This window comes from Anarrhichthys ocellatus, unplaced genomic scaffold (genome assembly GCF_004355925.1).
Source record: "Anarrhichthys ocellatus isolate YVR2014 unplaced genomic scaffold, GSC_Weel_1.0 scaffold47, whole genome shotgun sequence".
Taxonomy (NCBI): domain Eukaryota; kingdom Metazoa; phylum Chordata; class Actinopteri; order Perciformes; family Anarhichadidae; genus Anarrhichthys; species Anarrhichthys ocellatus.
This window is the reverse complement of record NW_022280077.1, coordinates 2,910,451-2,929,218: the sequence shown is the minus strand read 5'-3', so window position 1 is coordinate 2,929,218 and position 18,768 is coordinate 2,910,451. Positions and strand designations below refer to the sequence as shown.

The window sequence follows — 18,768 nt, the reverse complement described above, 5'->3', positions numbered from 1 at the left end:
TTTTTTTGTGTTGTTTTTTTGTTTTTCCTCATCCTTGCTCAGCGCTGGTCTTGTGAGTGCACACACACACATTCGCAAATGAGCGCACGCATGCACACATTTGCTCGCGCTTATAGGCACGCTCAATAGACAATAAACGAAACATTAAAAGAAGAAGAAATAGGCTTTTTCTAAATAAAAACATCACTCGGTGTTGGCTGTAAAAAGACGATAACAAGTGCAGGGGCTATCTTCAAGCAATGGCATATCTTAGTGCCCTTTTCTTCTATTTTGCAACTTCCTTCAGCGTACACTCTCAAAAACAGGCTTAGAGCTTTTTTTTTCACGAGGGGGTATTTTTTTAATTCTAGAGCGAGGGATTGGTCACACTTTGTCTCATTAGCATGAGGAGCTGTATAAACCCCGCCACTGCAGAATTTTGAGCTGTGTTGAAGGCGAGGCAACAAGCGTATCTGACTGGCTGCGCGCAAGGAGCGAGTAACTTTCACTTCCAGCACAGTTCAGTTCATAAAAGTGGGAGCTTGTATGGAGAGCTCACTCCGGAGGTGAACTGGTCGCATCTGTTCAGCACACAATGAGGCTGCTTACCGAGGGAAGGATTACTACGAAGATGATAAAGGGCAAATGTATAACTTATTGGCACCGGTGGATTTTTATATTTTCAATCCATCAATTCGTATTTGCCTCACTGGCTGAGTCCGAGGGAAACACTATTCGATACCAGACCAATGAGGAGGACGCATCAGGTACAGTCATCGGAAACCTTGCCAAGGACATGTCCTTGAGTCTGTCTCATTCCTCCAAGATCAATTTCAGGATGATGAAACAATTCAACGATTCATTCATCGGGGTGAGAGAAAGCAACGGGGAACTCACTGTCGGGGAACGAATTGACAGGGAAAGAATCTGCAGACACACTCTACAGTGTCTCATCACTTTTGACGTGGTAAATTTCTCCAAAGACCGCTACAGATTGATTCACGTTGAGGTGGAAATAAAGGACATCAATGACAACTCTCCGGAGTTTCCAAACAAAGAATCTGTCGTGGAGATCTCGGAGAATGCAGCAGTGGGGTCCCACATCCCTTTAGACCCAGCTGCGGACGCCGATGTCGGGTCAAACTACATCCAAAGCTATCAAATTTCTGTCAACAGTCATTTTTCCATTGATGTGCTCCTGAGAGCGGATGGGGTTAAATATGCGGAATTGGTGCTAATGAAAGAGCTAGACAGGGAGACTCAGTCATCATACACCGTGGAGCTGGTCGCCACAGACGGAGGAAACCCGTACAGATCGGGGTCAACAAAGATAACTATCAAAGTGACTGACTTTAATGACAATAGTCCCGTTTTTGACCAGAATAGTTTCTCAGTCAGTCTGCCAGAGGACGCACTGGTTGGCGCTGTTATACTGGACTTAAACGCAGTTGACGCTGATGAGGGTTTAAACGGAGAGGTCGTCTACGGGTTCGGGAAACAGGTTTCTCATGAGATCCGAGAACTTTTCCAGGTAGATAATGAATCAGGTCGCCTGACGCTCAGGAGCACTGTGGATTTTGAGGACAAAAACACCTATGAGCTAGACGTGCAGGCGACTGATCTAGGACCCAACCCGACCCCTTCCGTGTGCAAAATAATAATTCACGTCACAGACGTTAACGACAATGTCCCAGAAATCAGTATCACCCCGATGACCTCCATTACTACAGGCATTGCATACATCAGCGAGGCGGCAGAAAAGGACAGTCTGGTGGCGCTGATCAGCACCTTGGACAGAGACGCGGGTGTTAACAGCCAGGTCCACTGCACGTTGTACGGCCACGACCATTTCAAACTCCGACAGGCTTACGAAGACAGCTACATGATAGTTACAGCGGCAATCCTAGACAGGGAGCGGATTAGTGAGTATAACTTGACGGTCATGGCGGAGGATTTTGGGTCACCTCCGCTGAGAAAGATCACTCAGTACACCATCAGACTTAGCGACGAGAATGACAACGCCCCTCACTTTAACAAAGCTGTCTATGAAGTTTCAGTGGCGGAAAACAACGCCCCGGGCGCTTATATCACCACGGTTGAGGCCAGTGACGCCGATCTGGGCAATAACGGCAAAATTGCGTACCGACTTGTGGACAGCGTTATCATGGGGTCCCCAGTGAACACCTTTGTTTCTCTTAATTCAGTCTCTGGCTCTATATATGCACTAAGAAGTTTTAATTATGAAGTGATGAAACTGCTAGACATACACATCCAAGCAAGTGACGGGGGATCACCACAGCTGCAGGGCACAGCTGTCATCAGACTAAAAATAGTTGATCAGAATGACAACCAACCTTCTATCATAGAGCCACCCCTTTACAAAGGATCTGCTGAGGTTTTCCTGCCCAAAGATGCACCTGCAGGTTATGTGGTAACCCAGATAAAGGCCACAGATGCTGATGAAGGCATAAATGCACAGCTGTCCTATAAAATCACCGAGGGGGGACACCTGGGTTTCTCTATCAACAAAGACACTGGGAAGGTGCATGTGAGCCGACAGCTGACGTATGATCTCACAGACAATGTCAAAGTCACAGTCTCGGTCAGTGACAATGGATCCCCGGCACTTACCTCCACAGCCATTATACACTTCAGCTTCATAGAAGGAACTCTACCCAGTATTCCTTCCTTGGCTCAAAATGGCAACGAGGAGCTCTTTGAATGGGACATGTCCATAGCCATAATCATTGTCCTGGCAGGGAGCTGCTCTCTCCTCCTGCTGGCTATTATTCTCATCACAACCATTTGCAGCCGCCGGAAAAAAGAGACAAGGGAGGGGGACTACGAGGATAAAGAAGACACACCGAATGTGGAGAAAGTGGAAAGTGGTCATGTTGATTCATTGATTTCAAACCACAAAGGCAAAGTGTTTGATGCCCATCCATTTCCAGAGAAACCTCCATTGGCCAGCAGCAACACAACCGAGACAGGCTGTGAGGATGGCAGGCAGACAGCAGGAATCTTCGACTCAAACAGCAGGGTGGTGGACGGCAAATTAAAGGTAAGACATTATTTTTCAGAGATATTTTTTAGTTTCTTTCGCACCGACTGTCGTTTTCTGAATCCTGACTCAAAATCTGTGTCGAATGTTTTTGTCTCTTCGCAGGGTTACTCAACGCTACCGGGATATGGGAAAGAAACAGTCAGACCAATAACAATATGGAAGGGTAATTCCTTCACAACAATCTCAGCAAGAGATCCACACATCAGTGGCAAGGACAGTGGAAAAGGAGACAGTGACTTCAATGATAGTGATTCTGACATAAGTGGAGATGTGCACAAAAAAGAATCGCCGCCAACAAACAGTGAGTGTCAAAAAAACAATGTGAGAAAAAATAATTAAATGGAAATTGAGAGGAATAAGCCAAATTTGAGGAGGTGAAATCCATGCAGTGATGTGACATGCATTCCCTTTTGCTTCTCACAGTGTGGTTTATATGTACCGTATTGTACCCTGTTTTAATAATGTGGTTTCTAATGCACTGGACACATTATGATTGATCCTATACCTGGGCTCACTGAGGTCCTTCAGCACCAAACACCTTCAACCAAGTGATTCAGCAAATGTATTGGTTTTACATCCTTACAGCCCTGCTGTTCTCCACAGGTCTCTGGGCATGTACAAGTGAGTGCAAAGTGTTGGGACACTCTGACCGATGCTGGAGCCCTTCAGCTACAAGGCCCAACACCAGCATGGCCTGCGGACCACATCTGTCAACCTTCAACAAGACTGCCTCACTTCCCCGGAACACTGGAAGGGAAAACTACTATCCAGCTCACATGCCCAAAACCAACGGTCTACAAAGTGTGTACGAAAAAGTCCAACACAAGGAATTTGATTATATACTCGTTGGTCCACCGACGCCGGCCAGAATACAGGAAGCGGATGAGATGTCCATTCCAGAGTACACAAATGCTTAAAGATCGAACTTTCATCAAAAGGGATCCCGTCTTTATACTGTACAGTACTTTTGTCTTTATTGAATCTATGTTGGATTGTTGCAGTGTTTTGTAGTATGTCATGTGTCTTTTGGCTCATATATGACTGTTCATTGTATCATGTGTAATATGCAAGATTTTGTACATTAATAATATATTTTTCATAATGATTCAATGTAAAGAAGAATTTTATTATGAATTTTTGAGAGCATGTGTTACTATTTAAGGGGCATGACCTATGGACATTTAGGCTGAAATGGGCCTCTCTGCTGTGGAAAACAATCAATATGAAAGATTACCATGTTTGTGGTAGATTTTGTCACATTGTTGCACAAATAAACAGTTAAAAACAGTTTAAAGCGTGAGCTATCTGAGCTTACAGCTCTCAAATGTAATCACAACCTATTTTCCTGAAGAAATATTCACAAAAGCACAGAGAATAACCTCAATTAGCCAACTGAATGCATTTTTATTTGCCTTAAAGGCTTATAAGCCACAATAAATACAATGTGGTCCTCCAACAATCACAGTTTAATTGACAGAAAGCATAAGCCAGTGTCATATTCTTTTCATAACAATGCAGTTACTGGGCTGCCTTACTTTGCATACAAATACTACATTTCAAATTGCATGCTCTTACAATTACACATTTTTTGAAGGTCAAAGAATCCTCTCACCTTTTCTGATTGCCTCCCAGCTACCAATTATCTAAATACCTGCTTCAATCTGTTTCCAAGCAACAGCAGCACTGCACATTTGAATCTCTTTTCTTACTATGTTTCTTTTTTCAAAGTTATGATAAGGGCCGAGTAACATTGGCTATGAAAGCATATTTCTTCCATTGTCAAATCAGAAAGTTAATAATTAACAAAGGTTACTTTTGTGTGTCGTCGCTAATTGTGTACACGGTATTGTAAGTCAGTGCTGTCTTTTAGCATTTTATAGAAATATAAAGACCAAAGAGGACTCGCTTTTGCATAGAGGTTTGACTACAAGGAGTGCAATCTGCTCATTCCACACCTGTAATCAGAGAAAAACATGGCGAAAATCTGCAGTATTTATATGAATAGATATCCTAATTGACAATCAACTACAAGAGGTGGGTGAATAAATGAAAGGCGTAAAGCATAACTGACAAATAAGTCAGCACTTCCTCTTAACACCGACTGAAAGATCAGTGAACAACCTTTCTACCAACCATTACATCACTGCCTGTAACACACAACTGCTTTAAAAAGTATTGTTTAAGTTTGGAACCACAGGCTGGCCACCTTGCTTTAGGCGAACTGGACCTACTGGTAACATTCAGATGAAGAATTTAGCTCAAAGAATTTATATCAACTGTGCGTCATTCACATTCAAATGTCAAGAAGCCTCCTGGTGGATAACCTGATTCTCCAAAGAGAAGCAACAGCATTAGTGGAAGAATTATAGAGGACATCATGAGAGAGACGATGGAGAAAATCCAAAATACCACTCATGGATCTGGCTGTTTTGAACACTGCACGCCTCTGGTAAGACACATGCTTAATACGTATTTGATTAGTAATATAATTGACTTCCATGACTTGTAAATAAACCAGCATATTTTGCAAACTCTTAAGGTTTCCAGAAATGTTATCAGTTGTTATTATTTAGTGTGCATCATTTCCTACTTTTCATCTTCTGGACTTATTGAAGGAACAAAGCAGCACAGTGACCTCCTCTGCGGTCAGTCGCCTCCTGAGATTTGGAGCCGTGGCCCTCATTGTCGGGGCGGTGTTGTTGTTGTGTGCATCGATGTCTGCTCTCTACCTGTGGAAAGTCAGCAGTAAAAATGTAAGTGTCCACTGAGGATTATGTAGTAGTTATTACAATGCCCCTAATATATATCTAAGGTGAATGCAAGGTTGCTTTTGGAACGCTCTATTAATAATCATATCCATCACAATTCAGACCGTGAAATTGTATCTTTAATTCTGTTATGGTATACATCGTTTCAATTACTTTGCTCCATCTTATATAAAATAGTGTAATGTTTTTGTGTCCTGTGGAGCTCACCTGTAAGTCAACCATTCCCATCAAGGTCTGCAACAGCAAGTCCTGTGGTGCTTTGCTCAATTCTCAGTGTGCCTAAAAATACACAGGATTTCTGTAAGAGAAGCAACACCGATAATCACCGTGGAGAGGGATTGCATGAGCAATAGGAAGCTTGTTTTTCTGGATCTCATTTTTATTGTGTTGCATAACTTGACTAATCCATCATTTGTAACGTTCCACCTTGAATGCTGCCAGGTTTATAATGTTCGTTACAGTATGAACATCAATGGGGAGGTGAGGCAGGGCTCCGTGGAAATTGATTCAGACAACAACCTGGAGAGATTTAAAACTGGGAGTGGAGCTGAGGAAGCTGTGGAGATTCATGACTTTCAAATTGTGAGTGAGTTTGTCCTTGTTCTCTCTTCCTGAGGTAGTTCAGCTGGGACTTTGTGTGTGCTTAGCGAAGTGGCAAAGCTGTGAGTGTAAATATGGCATCTCTGTGATTTGGTGCAGGGAATAACCGGAATCCGCTTCTTTGGAGGAGAAAAGTGCTATATAAAATCCCAAATCAAAGCCAATCTTCCACACATGGGAGCTCACACCAAAGAGTCTCTGATGTTTGACCTGGTATGTGCACACTACTGGATACAGAATTATGCGAAATGGAGAAAAAAAGGACATTAATATTATTGTGTACTTTGTATATTTTGCTGCTTTGACACAATTTCTTTTGTGAAACTTTCATGCAAATAGAGCCACATTGAATTGATTTTGTTTCTTCCTGCCAGACTGATGAAGTCATTCCAGTGAGCTTTGATGAGGAGTTCTTCATATGGGTTTCTGCAGAACAGCCGCTGAAGGACACCAGCTTTCTGAGCAAGAAAATTTTGGGACTTTGCGGGGATCTTCCCATTTACTGGCTCCAACCTATCTATTCTAAAGGTTGCCTCTTTATTCTCCATATTATGTATTGCTTCACTGCATCCCACAGGGTCTGTAAAACTGGCCTGCTTCACAGAGCATGGTGCATTCATTTTCAATTATTACTGTACGTTCTTTCATAGTTTATTCAAAGATTGGTTGTGATTGCCCTGCTTATCTGCTGACACACTTGTAAAATGTACAGCCTTGTCTGCGAAGTTGGTGAAACACTTGAACATCTTGAACATACTCCACATTTAGAGTACACCGAAAAAGGCTCTGGTCCTGTATTAAAAAAGAATGATCTTGAAATATGCAAGACTGCTTGAAATCACTGCTGCTAATTCAATTATTCAAGACATCTGAGACAGCCCCAGCTATGTAGGATTGCGCTCTTAGGACATGTATGGCGTCTTGTGGATGTTGACCCAAAACTCTTGCCTCTTGTGGCTGCTGTAACAGATGGGGAGAGGAGAAAGAGAGACACACAGCGAGCCAAACGGCAGTTTAACATGGAGGAGATAGAGACAGCTGCTGAGGAGAGGAGCCCGGTGAGTCACACAGAAGATGACACCTCCAGACTCGTGGAAGAAGAGGAGGGGGCACACTCTGCTGCGGGGTCAGCATACAATCCCGAAAACCCCTATCATGTGAGTATACCAACTTCATCAACAACACTGTTTATGATAAACAAGGCTCCAGAGCTGGTGAATTTTTGATTAACTATCAAGAGGCATATACTGAGCCCTGAAGCAACCCTTAAAGTAACATTAGGAACTGAAGTTTCTCTGTTTTGTCAACACTTTCTCAGATGTCTTCATGCATGCGTAAAATGCCAGTCTTCTTAAAAAATGTATTTTTACAGAAATAGAGGTAGGGAATGTACTATTCTTTGTCAGTTGATGTACTGCTGCGGATGTTGAGTCATTGGGGTAACAGCTGCAATTGTTGACGTAGTTGAAATTTTGAACTGAAGTGAAAATTCCCATTGGTTATAAAAATGCATGTGCCTAAAAGAAGTGTAGTCACACGTTTGGAAGGATGAGAAGTTTTTGAAAAGATTTGAATTGCAAATGAGTACAGATTTAAAGAAAAAAATAAAAAGATTGCTCTTAAAAGTTAACACTGTTTCAAAACTGCAGCGCAGCGGAGGGGCCGGAGAGGAAGGTGCCATGACCTTAGACACCATGTTAGACCACCAGGGGATCTGCTGCTCAGAGTGCCAACGCAGCTACACTCACTGTCAGAGAATATGCGAGCCTCTGCGTGGATACTGGCCCTGGCCTTACAACCACAGAGGATGCCAGGTTGCCTGCCGAGTCATTATGCCTTGTCGCTGGTGGGTGGCACGCATTTTAGGTTTGGTGTAAGAAAACACGCAACACTAGTGAGAGAACATATCTTTTCTTTTCTTTTTTGAAGACCCCGAAGGTCTCTAAACTTTCAGCTTCTATGCAGTTATGCATGCAGATATTTATTTTCTGAGTTTTACTCTAAATACTGCCAAAGAACTATGCCTGTTAGCATGAAATATAGATTTAGATGATTAGTATGATTATAATGCATATACAATCTTACATTTTCATCTTCTTTCCATACAGTAAAACTGGAACACATGAATGCCATATTCCTGTTAGCAGCAACACATTCACAAATGAGCACATCTGTTTTTGCATCATCTGATACTAAAGCTAAACGCACTGTACTGTGTTTAATGGAAGGCATGGGACTGAATCCAAAGGCTCAGCAGATCATGTACCTTTTCTGACTGAGTAGGCTTCAATAAATTCTAATTACAGTATATGCTGGCTTTGATGTAGATGTTTTCATGCCACATCTTGTTTCCATGGTTCCACAGGGTGCTTTTCTGATAAAACTGAAGTGACAGCCACGGTTGCCATAACTTCAATTCACAGCTCAGAATCAGTTTGAGGGCAATGCAATTTGTGCACACTGACATCTGCATTGATGTGAACTAATGTGAAATGAGTGTCATGGCAATGATGGAAAAATATTTTCATAAAAGTGACATTTTTATTAAATAAATAAATCCATATTTATTTATTTTTCTATGAAAAGAGAGGTGCGGGGATGCTACGCTATACCAAATAACATGATCACGGAGTCGAGCCTTTCTGGGGCTTATGGTGTAGGCTATTCTGAATACCTCAAAATCAAAAGAAATCTGATTACGATCTTTAAAGCCATATGCCAACTTTCTAAATAATTGAAAGGAGCCATGTTGCGATCAAGACGATTTCACAGAGGGAGATCCGGGCACATCAAATTACAACAGATGTGAAATTGCACCATATCTGCCACTAAAGCCGCATTGAAACTCTGAAGCTGTGTGAGGAAACAACACAAAGAGATGCTTGTCTCTTTGCTTGGAGATCGTTCCTGGTTTTATGAGGGTAGAGGTGCTTATCACATCTGCAGTGCTGATAAGACGGCCTCTGTGCTTCCGTAGGCTATATAATATTAATCCCTCTCCCACGTCTGCAGATGCACTTAAAGGAAGGTGACAAGCATGACATATCCAGGACCTCCTGATGGCTCGTGCTCTGGAGTGCAGCCGCTAAAAGAGCCCCAAGTACCCTCAAGTGATGTAAATTTGCAGGGGGAGTCCAATTTCCATCACAGCACTGTCACTGCCATGGTCATTAAACTAAATCATCCTGCTGTGTGTCACACAGCTCCCATTTTAAAGTCCCCTCAATAATGGAGTTATACTTGGACTGAAGATTGCAGCACAACAGTGAATATCTGACCTGACAGCAGCTGGAAGAGTCGCCTGCACATTATTTCATCTTTAGAAATCACAGGCAGACAACATATATGGATGTATATGAGATACCTTGAAGTTATTAATTTTAATTGAAAGAAATTTTTATATCTTAGCTGCTCCAGCTGTGGTTCAACGGGACTATATATAATCTCTATAGTTAGTAACTGCAGCTGAAATTCAAATAGGATCTGTTATGTGCCTGTTGCTGTCGGCGGTTTCCTTGGGTTTCACTCAGAATGTGTTGATACAGCAGCACAAGACAAAGAGCTCTGAGTCTAAGCTAGACAAAAGGAGATGAAAAACACAAAGCAAAAAGAAGAAAAAAACATATCACCACAAGCAACAACTCAAAATGGCATTTAAACTGAGAAGAAAATACATAGCATAGAACAACAGCAGTTCTGCTATCCCGAGGCCCTGTTTCTAAAAAAACATGTTTCCTTTTGCCATTGCTCTCCTAAGAAGAGCAATGTACCCCATTGAGTAGAAAGGACGAATGTGTTGGAGAGCAGCTTCAGTGTTTGAGACAGTGGTGCCTTTTTTGTTTGTCTCCCCTCTGGAGCCAAGCTTACCCTGGGAGCCCTGCAGGCCAGGGAACAAACAGAGCTTTGTGAGCACTGACCCAGTGTGCCCAGCAGCCAGACTGCAAGCCTCCACTCCTGTGCGAATAGGAAACCACAGAAGAGGAGTTTGCAGCAGCAGAGGGAGGGGAGCTTTCTCACATCCACCTGTGCTTTCATCATTGCCCATCAAAACAGTCACAAGTCAGGCAGGGGTCTGTGGTACTCTGGTGACCACTGAATCAAAAGTGTTTTTTCATCCTCTTGGCACCAACACTCAGCACAATACATTTAGGATACCTTAGCTGGTGATTTATATCGTGGCATGGATTTGTGCTAATCAAGCCCATGCACTCACTAGAGCTGCCTATAAATACGTCAATCGCCTGTCATAAATCTGCCTCTTGTTGCCCAAGAGGCATTAGAAGTGTGAATAGAAGTGTGAAGTGAACCACTCTAGTAAACGTGTCCTACATTTGATTGCATGTTTTCCATTACAGCCAGACATGAATGAAATAAACAGTAGTGACAGTCCATTTTGCACCTAAACCAGAACACAGAAACCCTTTTAGGCTAGCTAGCTCATTATGTTTTTCTGCAAGAAAGCACTGCAATACGTTTACAGATGCTGGTGTCGTGAAGAACCTGTAACCCGCAGTTTTGCACCGGCAATAACAACCCAGGCAACAAACATTTGTCTTTTTTTTTCTCCCGAATGGCAAGAAATAACATGGCTGGACGAAAGGGGTGGGGGGGGGATTGGTATGCTGGTACAAGGCTTAAATGCTTTTTAATCCCATGGTTGAGTGACCACTTGCAGCTCTGCCCAGTAGTCTGACTCTGCCTGCCATTTGCAGGTTTCTCTGAAGTTTCATTGCCATTGGCTAGAGTGTTTGCTAGACTCTCTCTCTCTCTCTCTCGCTCTCTCTCTCTCTCTCTCTCTCTCTCTCTCTCTCTCTCTCTCTCTCTCTCTATCTCTCTCTCTCTCTCCCTCTCTCTCTCTCTCTCCCTCCCTCACCTCCCTCCTGCTATTTTGTATGCAAGCCCCAAATGGCCATTAATTAAAAGCCTGCTGGTAGTGTAAGGAAGTCTGTCTTGTTACAGATTTAAAACTGTAAATATTGTCTAACGCTACCTGCATTCAGTGAATAATACTTTCTATGTCATCAAACATTATAGCAATTCTCCCGGGTGACTCAATTACTCTGCACACACTGCAGGGATTGTTTTTGTGTATTGCACCTGGTTGCATGGTGTCCTTGTTACACTCAAACAGAAAACCTGTTGTGTGGTGTGGGTCTAATTTGGACACAGTGCTAGAATTTACGCCATTGTTTTCTCAGGAACGCACTGTATAATTGACAGTTAGTGTGGTGGAGGCATCCAACCTGCAGTGGATGTAAAGAGTTCCTTTACAACACAGCAGGCATTGGACCAACAATGTAAATTATACTCCCTCCCCCATATCATTTTCTTTTACCCTGATAGTGAAATTTAATTTGAAAAACCATGCCATGCCTGATGGGATCATTATTAAAAATGTTCTCTATCAAAATATGGCATTTGTCAAAGTCACCGTAGGATGTACCCAGGAACGTACACGTCCTCTGGTGGGGTGCTTAAAAAGAGCTATACATAGCTCAAAGCAGAATCAAATCAAGACTTCACATCTACAAACTGTGAGAGAAAAAAAAGCTCCTGCACAAAGCAATGTCAAGAGGCTTCTCACATGAAAGCAGAAGTTGTCCAAAGAGTTGTGGGAAGTACTGACAAAGTTTATGAGAATAAAGTAAATGTGTTTTTAATCTTCAGCAGCACATGCAACAATGAGGGAGCCTGAGCCCCATGATATGCCACCCCGGGGGCAGGCGCTATACTTAAGGCTTACAACAGCCTCATTATCTCCCTCAACTCACATCAGATCCTAGCAGCAGTTTGTCACAGGCAGGCTCCTCTCTGCCAGTAGGCATCAGACCAATCCTCTTGCAACACTACTGTACATAATTGCCATATGGACAGCATTTTGAGCCAGACTGAAGACTAAAAAGCCCTTCAGGCAGATTCCCCAGATAACTAAATGAATATTTTATCTCATTTCCATCTAATTTGCACCACATTATTATACAGAACTGAAATTTTTAATTAATTGATAGAACAGATCAAACACAGGTTTACACTTTGATTTTCGGGAGCTGTTATTTTGATAATTTGCATGACTTTTTTTCCACGCCAAGCTTTTTAATCTCCGAGAATTTCTGCATCTCTATATAGAAACAATATAATAAAACATACAGCAAATTAATAACTGTCAGCGCACATGAAATGCTTGTCTTGGTTGTGTGAGCAGTTCCAGTGAGAAGTCCTTTTACCTGCCACCCCACTGATTAATTAATTTCACACTGTTTAATTAAATCCACAGTCTGGGGAGTCTGGGCAGCATCGTGGGGAGCCCTATCTGAGCCTCGTGTGTACAGAGATTACTAAAGAAGGTCTCAGACACCCGCTCTCTCGCTGATGTTGACACTGACGTCATCCTTCTCTGGATACCGGAGCTTGATTGTGTCAGTGTCATCTGGCATTTGTGAGCTTTTACTGCTGGGGACATGATAACACTGCACCATTTGTTAATTATCTGCTGGCATTTACATTAACCGAGGAGAATGGAGCATTTGACAGCATTTGACACAAATTAGTATCCGACAGAAGCTTCGGATGAAGTGTGCTGCTGCACATGAACCTTGGATTTCCATTAAGTGAGTTAGTTACAAATAAAAAGCAAAGACATCTGAAGTGCCATGCAAATTTAACACGAAATAGAAATGAGTCTAATAAATTACAAAAATGAAACAGCAAAACCAAAACAGGACAGATTCCAAAATGTGTATACATATATGTGCATAAACACATAAAATACATGGACTATGTTGTTCTAGATCAAAAACAGTGCAAATTGGCTTCCTTACAAATGAGCATATTGAACTCCCATATCCTGTCCAACACACTGTTGTATCCAACAGTCAAAGCCTGAGAGACAGAGACACTATCTCTCTCATGTCAGAACAGAGAGAGGTGCACGAGCGCACGAGTGTGTAGCGCAGCAGGCAATATGACTGTGTGGGCTGAAAAGCATGCATGTTACGCTCTCTGTTCTCTTGAAACATATTTTTGAGTCAGATGGCTCAAATTTGTCTTTACAACTTAAAAATAATCAGATTTATGGCTAAATATACAATTTTGAGGACTATGGTATGTACAGTATGTAAATTTAAAAGGATTACATTGATTCTTGCTAATCTCTCATAAAAACAAATATATTATACAAATATAAACCTGATTCTCACTGTCGTTTGTTCAATCTTGTGTTTGTGTGTGGAGGAAAGCAAGGATAATCGATTAGGTACATAAAGATGGCAGCCTGCTGGTTTGAGGTGATGTGATGTGGAACCAGCATTTCCTTGTGCTCCATATGTGATGTGCCAAGAGCTATCAGAGCAACAAACACTTTGTACAACGTCACAATATAAAAACAAAATTGCCATTCTCATGGATTAATTTCAAATATAAAAAAGAGTGTAGGGCTTCAATTATCTATGGTTTAATAAGGTATAAATAAACAATGAAAAGTAGTTTATAATGAAAGTTTAATTTGAGCAATAAACAGTACTTTACTGGAGAGTAGCTTTATAAATATCAATAGGTCATGTCCTTATTACGCGTCTTTTCTATATGAGCATCACAAACATCACAAGTATTCAAACACTTTTATTCCAACAAACAACAGAATCTTTTCAAACAGTTGAGTGATGTGCTCTTTACTTAGACAAGATCAACTTTTAATAGGCATTGCTGTGCACCGCATCAAGACAGTTTTGCCGACTGATACAGCATTAGCTGGAAGAACAGCGCTCTATTTGTGCTTGCCTTGTCCTGTGACAGGAAGACCTATCAGGTGCTCATCTCTACCCACCCCCCCAACCCCCAACCCCTCCCATCCTTCTCTCCTCCTGACCTCATTCTGTCATCTTCGTTTTCCTTCTTCCCCTCTCTCAGGTCTTTTATAAAGTGTCTCCATGCATTACACATTTAACAATGCATTAAAAATAGGCCACCATCAATCAGTCATTCAGTGGCGGAGACAGAATCTACTTGTGGCACCAATTTGATATGTTTCTCAAGGTTCAAGAACGAAAGGAATGCTATAAACTCTTTGTGTACGCGGAAACTTAACAGAGATGAAAACACACATTTATACGCTAATAATACACCGTACCCCATGAAACCCATCGTAATAATTTTGAATTTTCATTTGTTTGATTTCGTACGGCACGGTGTCTTATCAGAATCCAGACACAGAATCAAAATAACACATATGCGGTATGTACAAGCCGTGACAAGATTTCTGTTGATGTGTGCCAGGTTAGCGTCATGCCCAAAATAGTAATTTAAGGAACTATGATGTATGATACGGGATAGGTACTAGGTAAAATCTGATGTAATGGTTGGGAGTGAGTCAAGCCCCGGGGGCAAATGGTCTGACTCCAGGTTGCTCATACCAAAGCAGATGTTCAACTGACGACAGCAGTACAAAAGACAGTGCTGCATGTTACTTTACAATATCGGTGATGGCATGTCATGGTTGCTGAGCTACAGATAGAGATGTATTGGTAGCTGCTTTGATAGCCATATACTGTATATATATATATATATATTTAATATAGAAATACTGTGTTTTGTTAACACAGTAAGGTGTTCTCAGGTAGGGGTGTGGAAGTCGGCTCTTGAGCTTTGATGTTGCAGCTGTGCTCTGAGGCTTGATCCTGCATTCTGGACTTCAAAACAGACTGCGCCTCATCATGTGTAACAGCTTGAAGAGGTAGACACCAACTGCACAGACATGCCTGAAGGACCACACACACAGTCAGAGAACAACAAACATTTACCATCAGCTTTACGTGGAGACAATGGCACATTACTACGTTTGTTGTGTGTAGTATTCACGGTATAATCTGAGTGGAATGCAGTTTTGCCTATTTGTATGTTTTTGAATAATGAGACACAAATAAGCCTTGTTACTTTGGTACAGAGAGGGTATAATAGGAAGCAGGTTTTTTTTATCCGTTGAAAGCAATCTCAGGTTGGATTGTCTTTTAATGACAGAAAATGGGAAAAAACGATCAAATGTAAAAAAATAAATTAAATAAATAATGATATAAAAAACATTATTGCAGAGGAAGAGTAGTTATTTATGCGCCACGGTGTGCACGAACCCAAAGACAGCTAATCAAAGTATGTTTTAGACATGTGCTTCTGAGCTGGTAATACAATAAAGTACTACTTTAAAGAAATGCTTTCTTGAAAATTGCCCTGAAGCCATGTTTCCATCTTCCTCATAACACATCATTCTGATTCAGTGACTAACTGTCTGGTAGATTGCCAAGTGTCTGTTTTTCTTCTGACGAGGTTTTTCCAGACCGTTTTCACTTATTACCCCCTCGGGTCATTGCTTGCTCCAGTCTGGGCATTTTGTAGACATGACTCCAGATGTCCCTGATGACACATATAATAGCTCATCCATTGTGGATCACAATGCTTTTACCCCCACCAGAGAAGTGAATAGTACCCTAGGAACATCTGGAAAAACAAAATGTCCATGACAGCATGTCTTACCTTGAAACATCTTTTAAATCTCTTGCTGACTGTGTACAATGCAATAGGGTTGATGCATGAGTTGAGTGATGCCATATTAATGCCGAAGTAGTCCAGCACAAGAAAGACACTGAAAAAAGAGGGTGAACATTAGGCACTAATCAGACGAAATAGCACGGACGAGGTACAGAACAATGGGAAAAGGTACTTAATTCTGCATGCTCACCTCAGTAGCTGACACCTATTAGGATCTTTCTCATCATATATGGTTGATTTCAAGATTCTGCTTAGGTATAGAGGTAACCAACAAAGTGCAAAGACAATCACCAGGCAGAAGACGTTTTTTGCGACTTCTCGTCTCTTAAAAATAGAAAATGTTATCAATATCAAGTTTGATGTTGCGTCAAAATATGAGAAATGTGCAAAAAGAAAAAGTTGCAAAATTTGCTCAAAAGTAATAACCTGCTTGGTGTGGTCGCTCAATGTGTTCTTAGTATTCCTCAGCATTTTCCTGATCATGAGTGTGTAGAAGATGGCAGTCCAAGCCAGTGGCATGCAAAAATAGAAGCCAAACAGCCACCAGTCCTTTGCTGATTTATAAAACTGTTGATTAAACATGACAGCGGCCCACAGTCAGTCAGTGCTACAGACGACGCGATGCTCCGTTGTTGCTATGTTACAGCATGCATAAAACAATATCAGAGACATGGGTTTACAAGGACATCTACGAGAATATGTGGGCATCTATTGGATAAAGTTATGAGATGTAATAGTAGAGCCATTGTTCGTTTCATTTCCTGTCAACACTTGTAAATGTTGCTGTATGCTGGATGTGAAAAGACAAATCAAACACATGTTGATCTGTTTGTTTTATCCTGTTGCGCTGGGTGGAGACTATTACATTACCTGCATGAACGGAGTAGTTTGCATGGGATGAAGCAGACATATTCTCAGATGCTTGTCTTTATAGTTCATTGTTATCATATCAAAGCCGACAACTTCAGGCACAGCCAGCAGGATAGAAATAACCCATATCAGAGATATTTCTATTGCTGTCCACACTGGAACCCCGATGCCTTTGATTCGATTCCAGGATACTACAGCTCGGTATCTGCAAAATCAATGGGAAAATGTTATGGCTTGGGGGATTTTTTTTGTCTGGAACAATAATAGATTTTTTCAGATAAAGAACATTTCAAGGGCTAATGCTAAACAAATCTGTCTGCTTGATGAAATACAGATAGTAGCCAGCCAACACCATTTTCTTGGAGGGCACATGGACAGTGCAGCTTATCTCCGTACCTGTCAACACTCAAAGCACATAAGCTCAACACAGTAATTCCAACAGAGATTTTCTGTATGAAGGGGACAAGTTTGCACAGCAACAAACCAAATGGCCAATCTTCAGCCATTAGCTGTAGAAAAAAGAGAAAAAAGACAATTTTCAGTGAAAATAGACCCACAATCAATTCAAGGTGAGATTGAAGTTCTAAAATGGATAAAGACAGCAGAGGACAGGAGAAGGTGCAACATTGTTTTCTCATTGTAATTGTAACACAGCGCAAGGTTAACAGTTAACTCACCCTGTATGCGTTGATTGGAATGTCTATCACTATGTGGATCAGATCCCCCAAAGCAAGACTCGCAATGAGAACGTTTGGTCCACTTCTCATGCCTTTGTTTACATATATGATCTTCAGTAAGGCTGAATTTCCCACTATTCCAACAACGAAAACAACAACAGAGACCACAGTATGGACATATTTGAAGGCGTCTCTGATTCCAGCTGACTCCAAGCACATAGGAGGGTTAGGTGTTTTTTGTCCTACTTGAGGTGGATGGATTGAGCTGTTGGGTTTCTGTTTTGCCAATATTAAGAGACCAGAGGAGGCTGTCTCAGAGATTTCAGATACAGGGAACGGTCCTGAATGCTGACCGCTGGCCTCTCCTCTGATGGGAATATTTGCCAAACAAAAAGCGAGAGCAACGATCCACATTGTTGATGATTTCCTCAAAAGGCCCCGAATTGGTTTTCACTAGCCCTGAAATGTCAAAAATTAGAGTGAAAATAATTAGCACAGCATCTCAGCCTTGAGATTTGCATCAAAGTATTCAGGTGAGGTAAAGGATTCAGTTAATTTACCGATCAAAAGGCAACAGTAAATAGACAGCACTGACATAATAAGGTACATTGAATTATACCAGCTTACCTTTAGATGCAAACTCTGTATGAAATGAGTCTCCGCTATACCTTTAAAGTATGTCCAACACAAAGGACTGTTCTACTGCTACTTTGTTGCAGTGCCTGCTGTAAATGTTAGAACCCAGCAGAGTGAAATCATGGTTTTATAGACAAAGGAATTGTTGTCAGCATTAGTCATCGATCTGTCACTACTGACTGTAATTACATCCTTTGCTGCATCATCCTCAATGAAAGGATGGCGTTGAAGTGTATTGTTATCACAGAGTGAGATCATTTTATAGGCTTTAGTAGGGATATTATGTTACAGTTGTTTCCCACTCTTATCACTAAAACGTTGTCTGTATCTAGTTTTACATAAAACTTCCAAATCTAAATCTAAATGTAGCAAAATCTAAATGTCTATTTTCGCGAAGAGATGATTTTCTTTAGCTTGAAGCCACAGAGTCTCTATCACTAATCTTAGAAGTCATCATTAGTGAATGTAATGGGAACATGAAGAAAGTATTCTGCAACCATATGACATGTTGGATGTCCATGAGTTTGATGCAAAACTATACTTCCAGGCAACTGCATTTGAACAATAAGAGAAAATGATACAAATGGAACTGCGCAATATTCAGAGAGTGTCCTCCAGAGATTCAGCTTCAGTTGAC

The 18,768-nt window shown here is 41.4% G+C and overlaps 3 protein-coding genes across 3 annotated transcripts; 2 read left to right on the top strand and 1 right to left on the bottom strand.

The window, feature by feature from the left end:
- Positions 1-438: 438 nt before the first annotated feature.
- LOC116395497 (protocadherin 8) lies at positions 439-4,949 on the top strand. The gene is made up of 3 exons (XM_031869434.1): positions 439-3,040; positions 3,146-3,344; positions 3,647-4,949. The coding sequence occupies exons 1-3, from the start codon at positions 575-577 to the stop codon at positions 3,958-3,960; spliced, it is 2,979 nt and encodes a 992-aa protein (XP_031725294.1). The 5' UTR covers positions 439-574; the 3' UTR covers positions 3,961-4,949.
- Positions 4,950-5,420: 471 nt separating this feature from the next.
- Positions 5,421-8,288, top strand: LOC116395615 (leukocyte cell-derived chemotaxin 1-like). Its single transcript, XM_031869634.1, has 7 exons — positions 5,421-5,492; positions 5,659-5,796; positions 6,253-6,393; positions 6,511-6,624; positions 6,786-6,939; positions 7,381-7,568; positions 8,061-8,288. The coding sequence occupies exons 1-7, from the start codon at positions 5,421-5,423 to the stop codon at positions 8,286-8,288; spliced, it is 1,035 nt and encodes a 344-aa protein (XP_031725494.1).
- A 6,711-nt stretch (positions 8,289-14,999) lies between these two features.
- Positions 15,000-17,909, bottom strand: LOC116395496 (endothelin receptor type B-like). The gene is made up of 7 exons (XM_031869433.1): positions 17,496-17,909; positions 17,215-17,327; positions 16,819-17,023; positions 16,375-16,515; positions 16,139-16,272; positions 15,934-16,042; positions 15,000-15,164 (listed from the first exon to the last, which is right to left on the bottom strand). Exons 1-7 carry the CDS (start codon positions 17,907-17,909, stop codon positions 15,000-15,002), a joined length of 1,281 nt encoding a protein of 426 aa, XP_031725293.1.
- Positions 17,910-18,768: the final 859 nt, after the last annotated feature.

Coding starts and splice junctions, on each gene's coding strand:
- LOC116395615 (XM_031869634.1), top strand. CDS start 5,421: ATGAGAGAGACGATGGAGAAAATCCAAAATACCACTCATGGATCTGGC. Junction 6,394..6,510: donor AGATTCATGACTTTCAAATT/GTGAGTGAGTTT, acceptor GATTTGGTGCAG/GGAATAACCGGAATCCGCTT. Junction 7,569..8,060: donor ATCCCGAAAACCCCTATCAT/GTGAGTATACCA, acceptor TCAAAACTGCAG/CGCAGCGGAGGGGCCGGAGA.
- LOC116395496 (XM_031869433.1), bottom strand. CDS start 17,909: ATGTGGATCGTTGCTCTCGCTTTTTGTTTGGCAAATATTCCCATCAGA. Junction 16,516..16,818: donor AAACTACTCCGTTCATGCAG/GTAATGTAATAG, acceptor TTTAATCAACAG/TTTTATAAATCAGCAAAGGA. Junction 16,273..16,374: donor TGAGCGACCACACCAAGCAG/GTTATTACTTTT, acceptor TCTATTTTTAAG/AGACGAGAAGTCGCAAAAAA.
- LOC116395497 (XM_031869434.1), top strand. CDS start 575: ATGAGGCTGCTTACCGAGGGAAGGATTACTACGAAGATGATAAAGGGC. Junction 3,041..3,145: donor TGGTGGACGGCAAATTAAAG/GTAAGACATTAT, acceptor GTCTCTTCGCAG/GGTTACTCAACGCTACCGGG. Junction 3,345..3,646: donor AGAATCGCCGCCAACAAACA/GTGAGTGTCAAA, acceptor TGTTCTCCACAG/GTCTCTGGGCATGTACAAGT.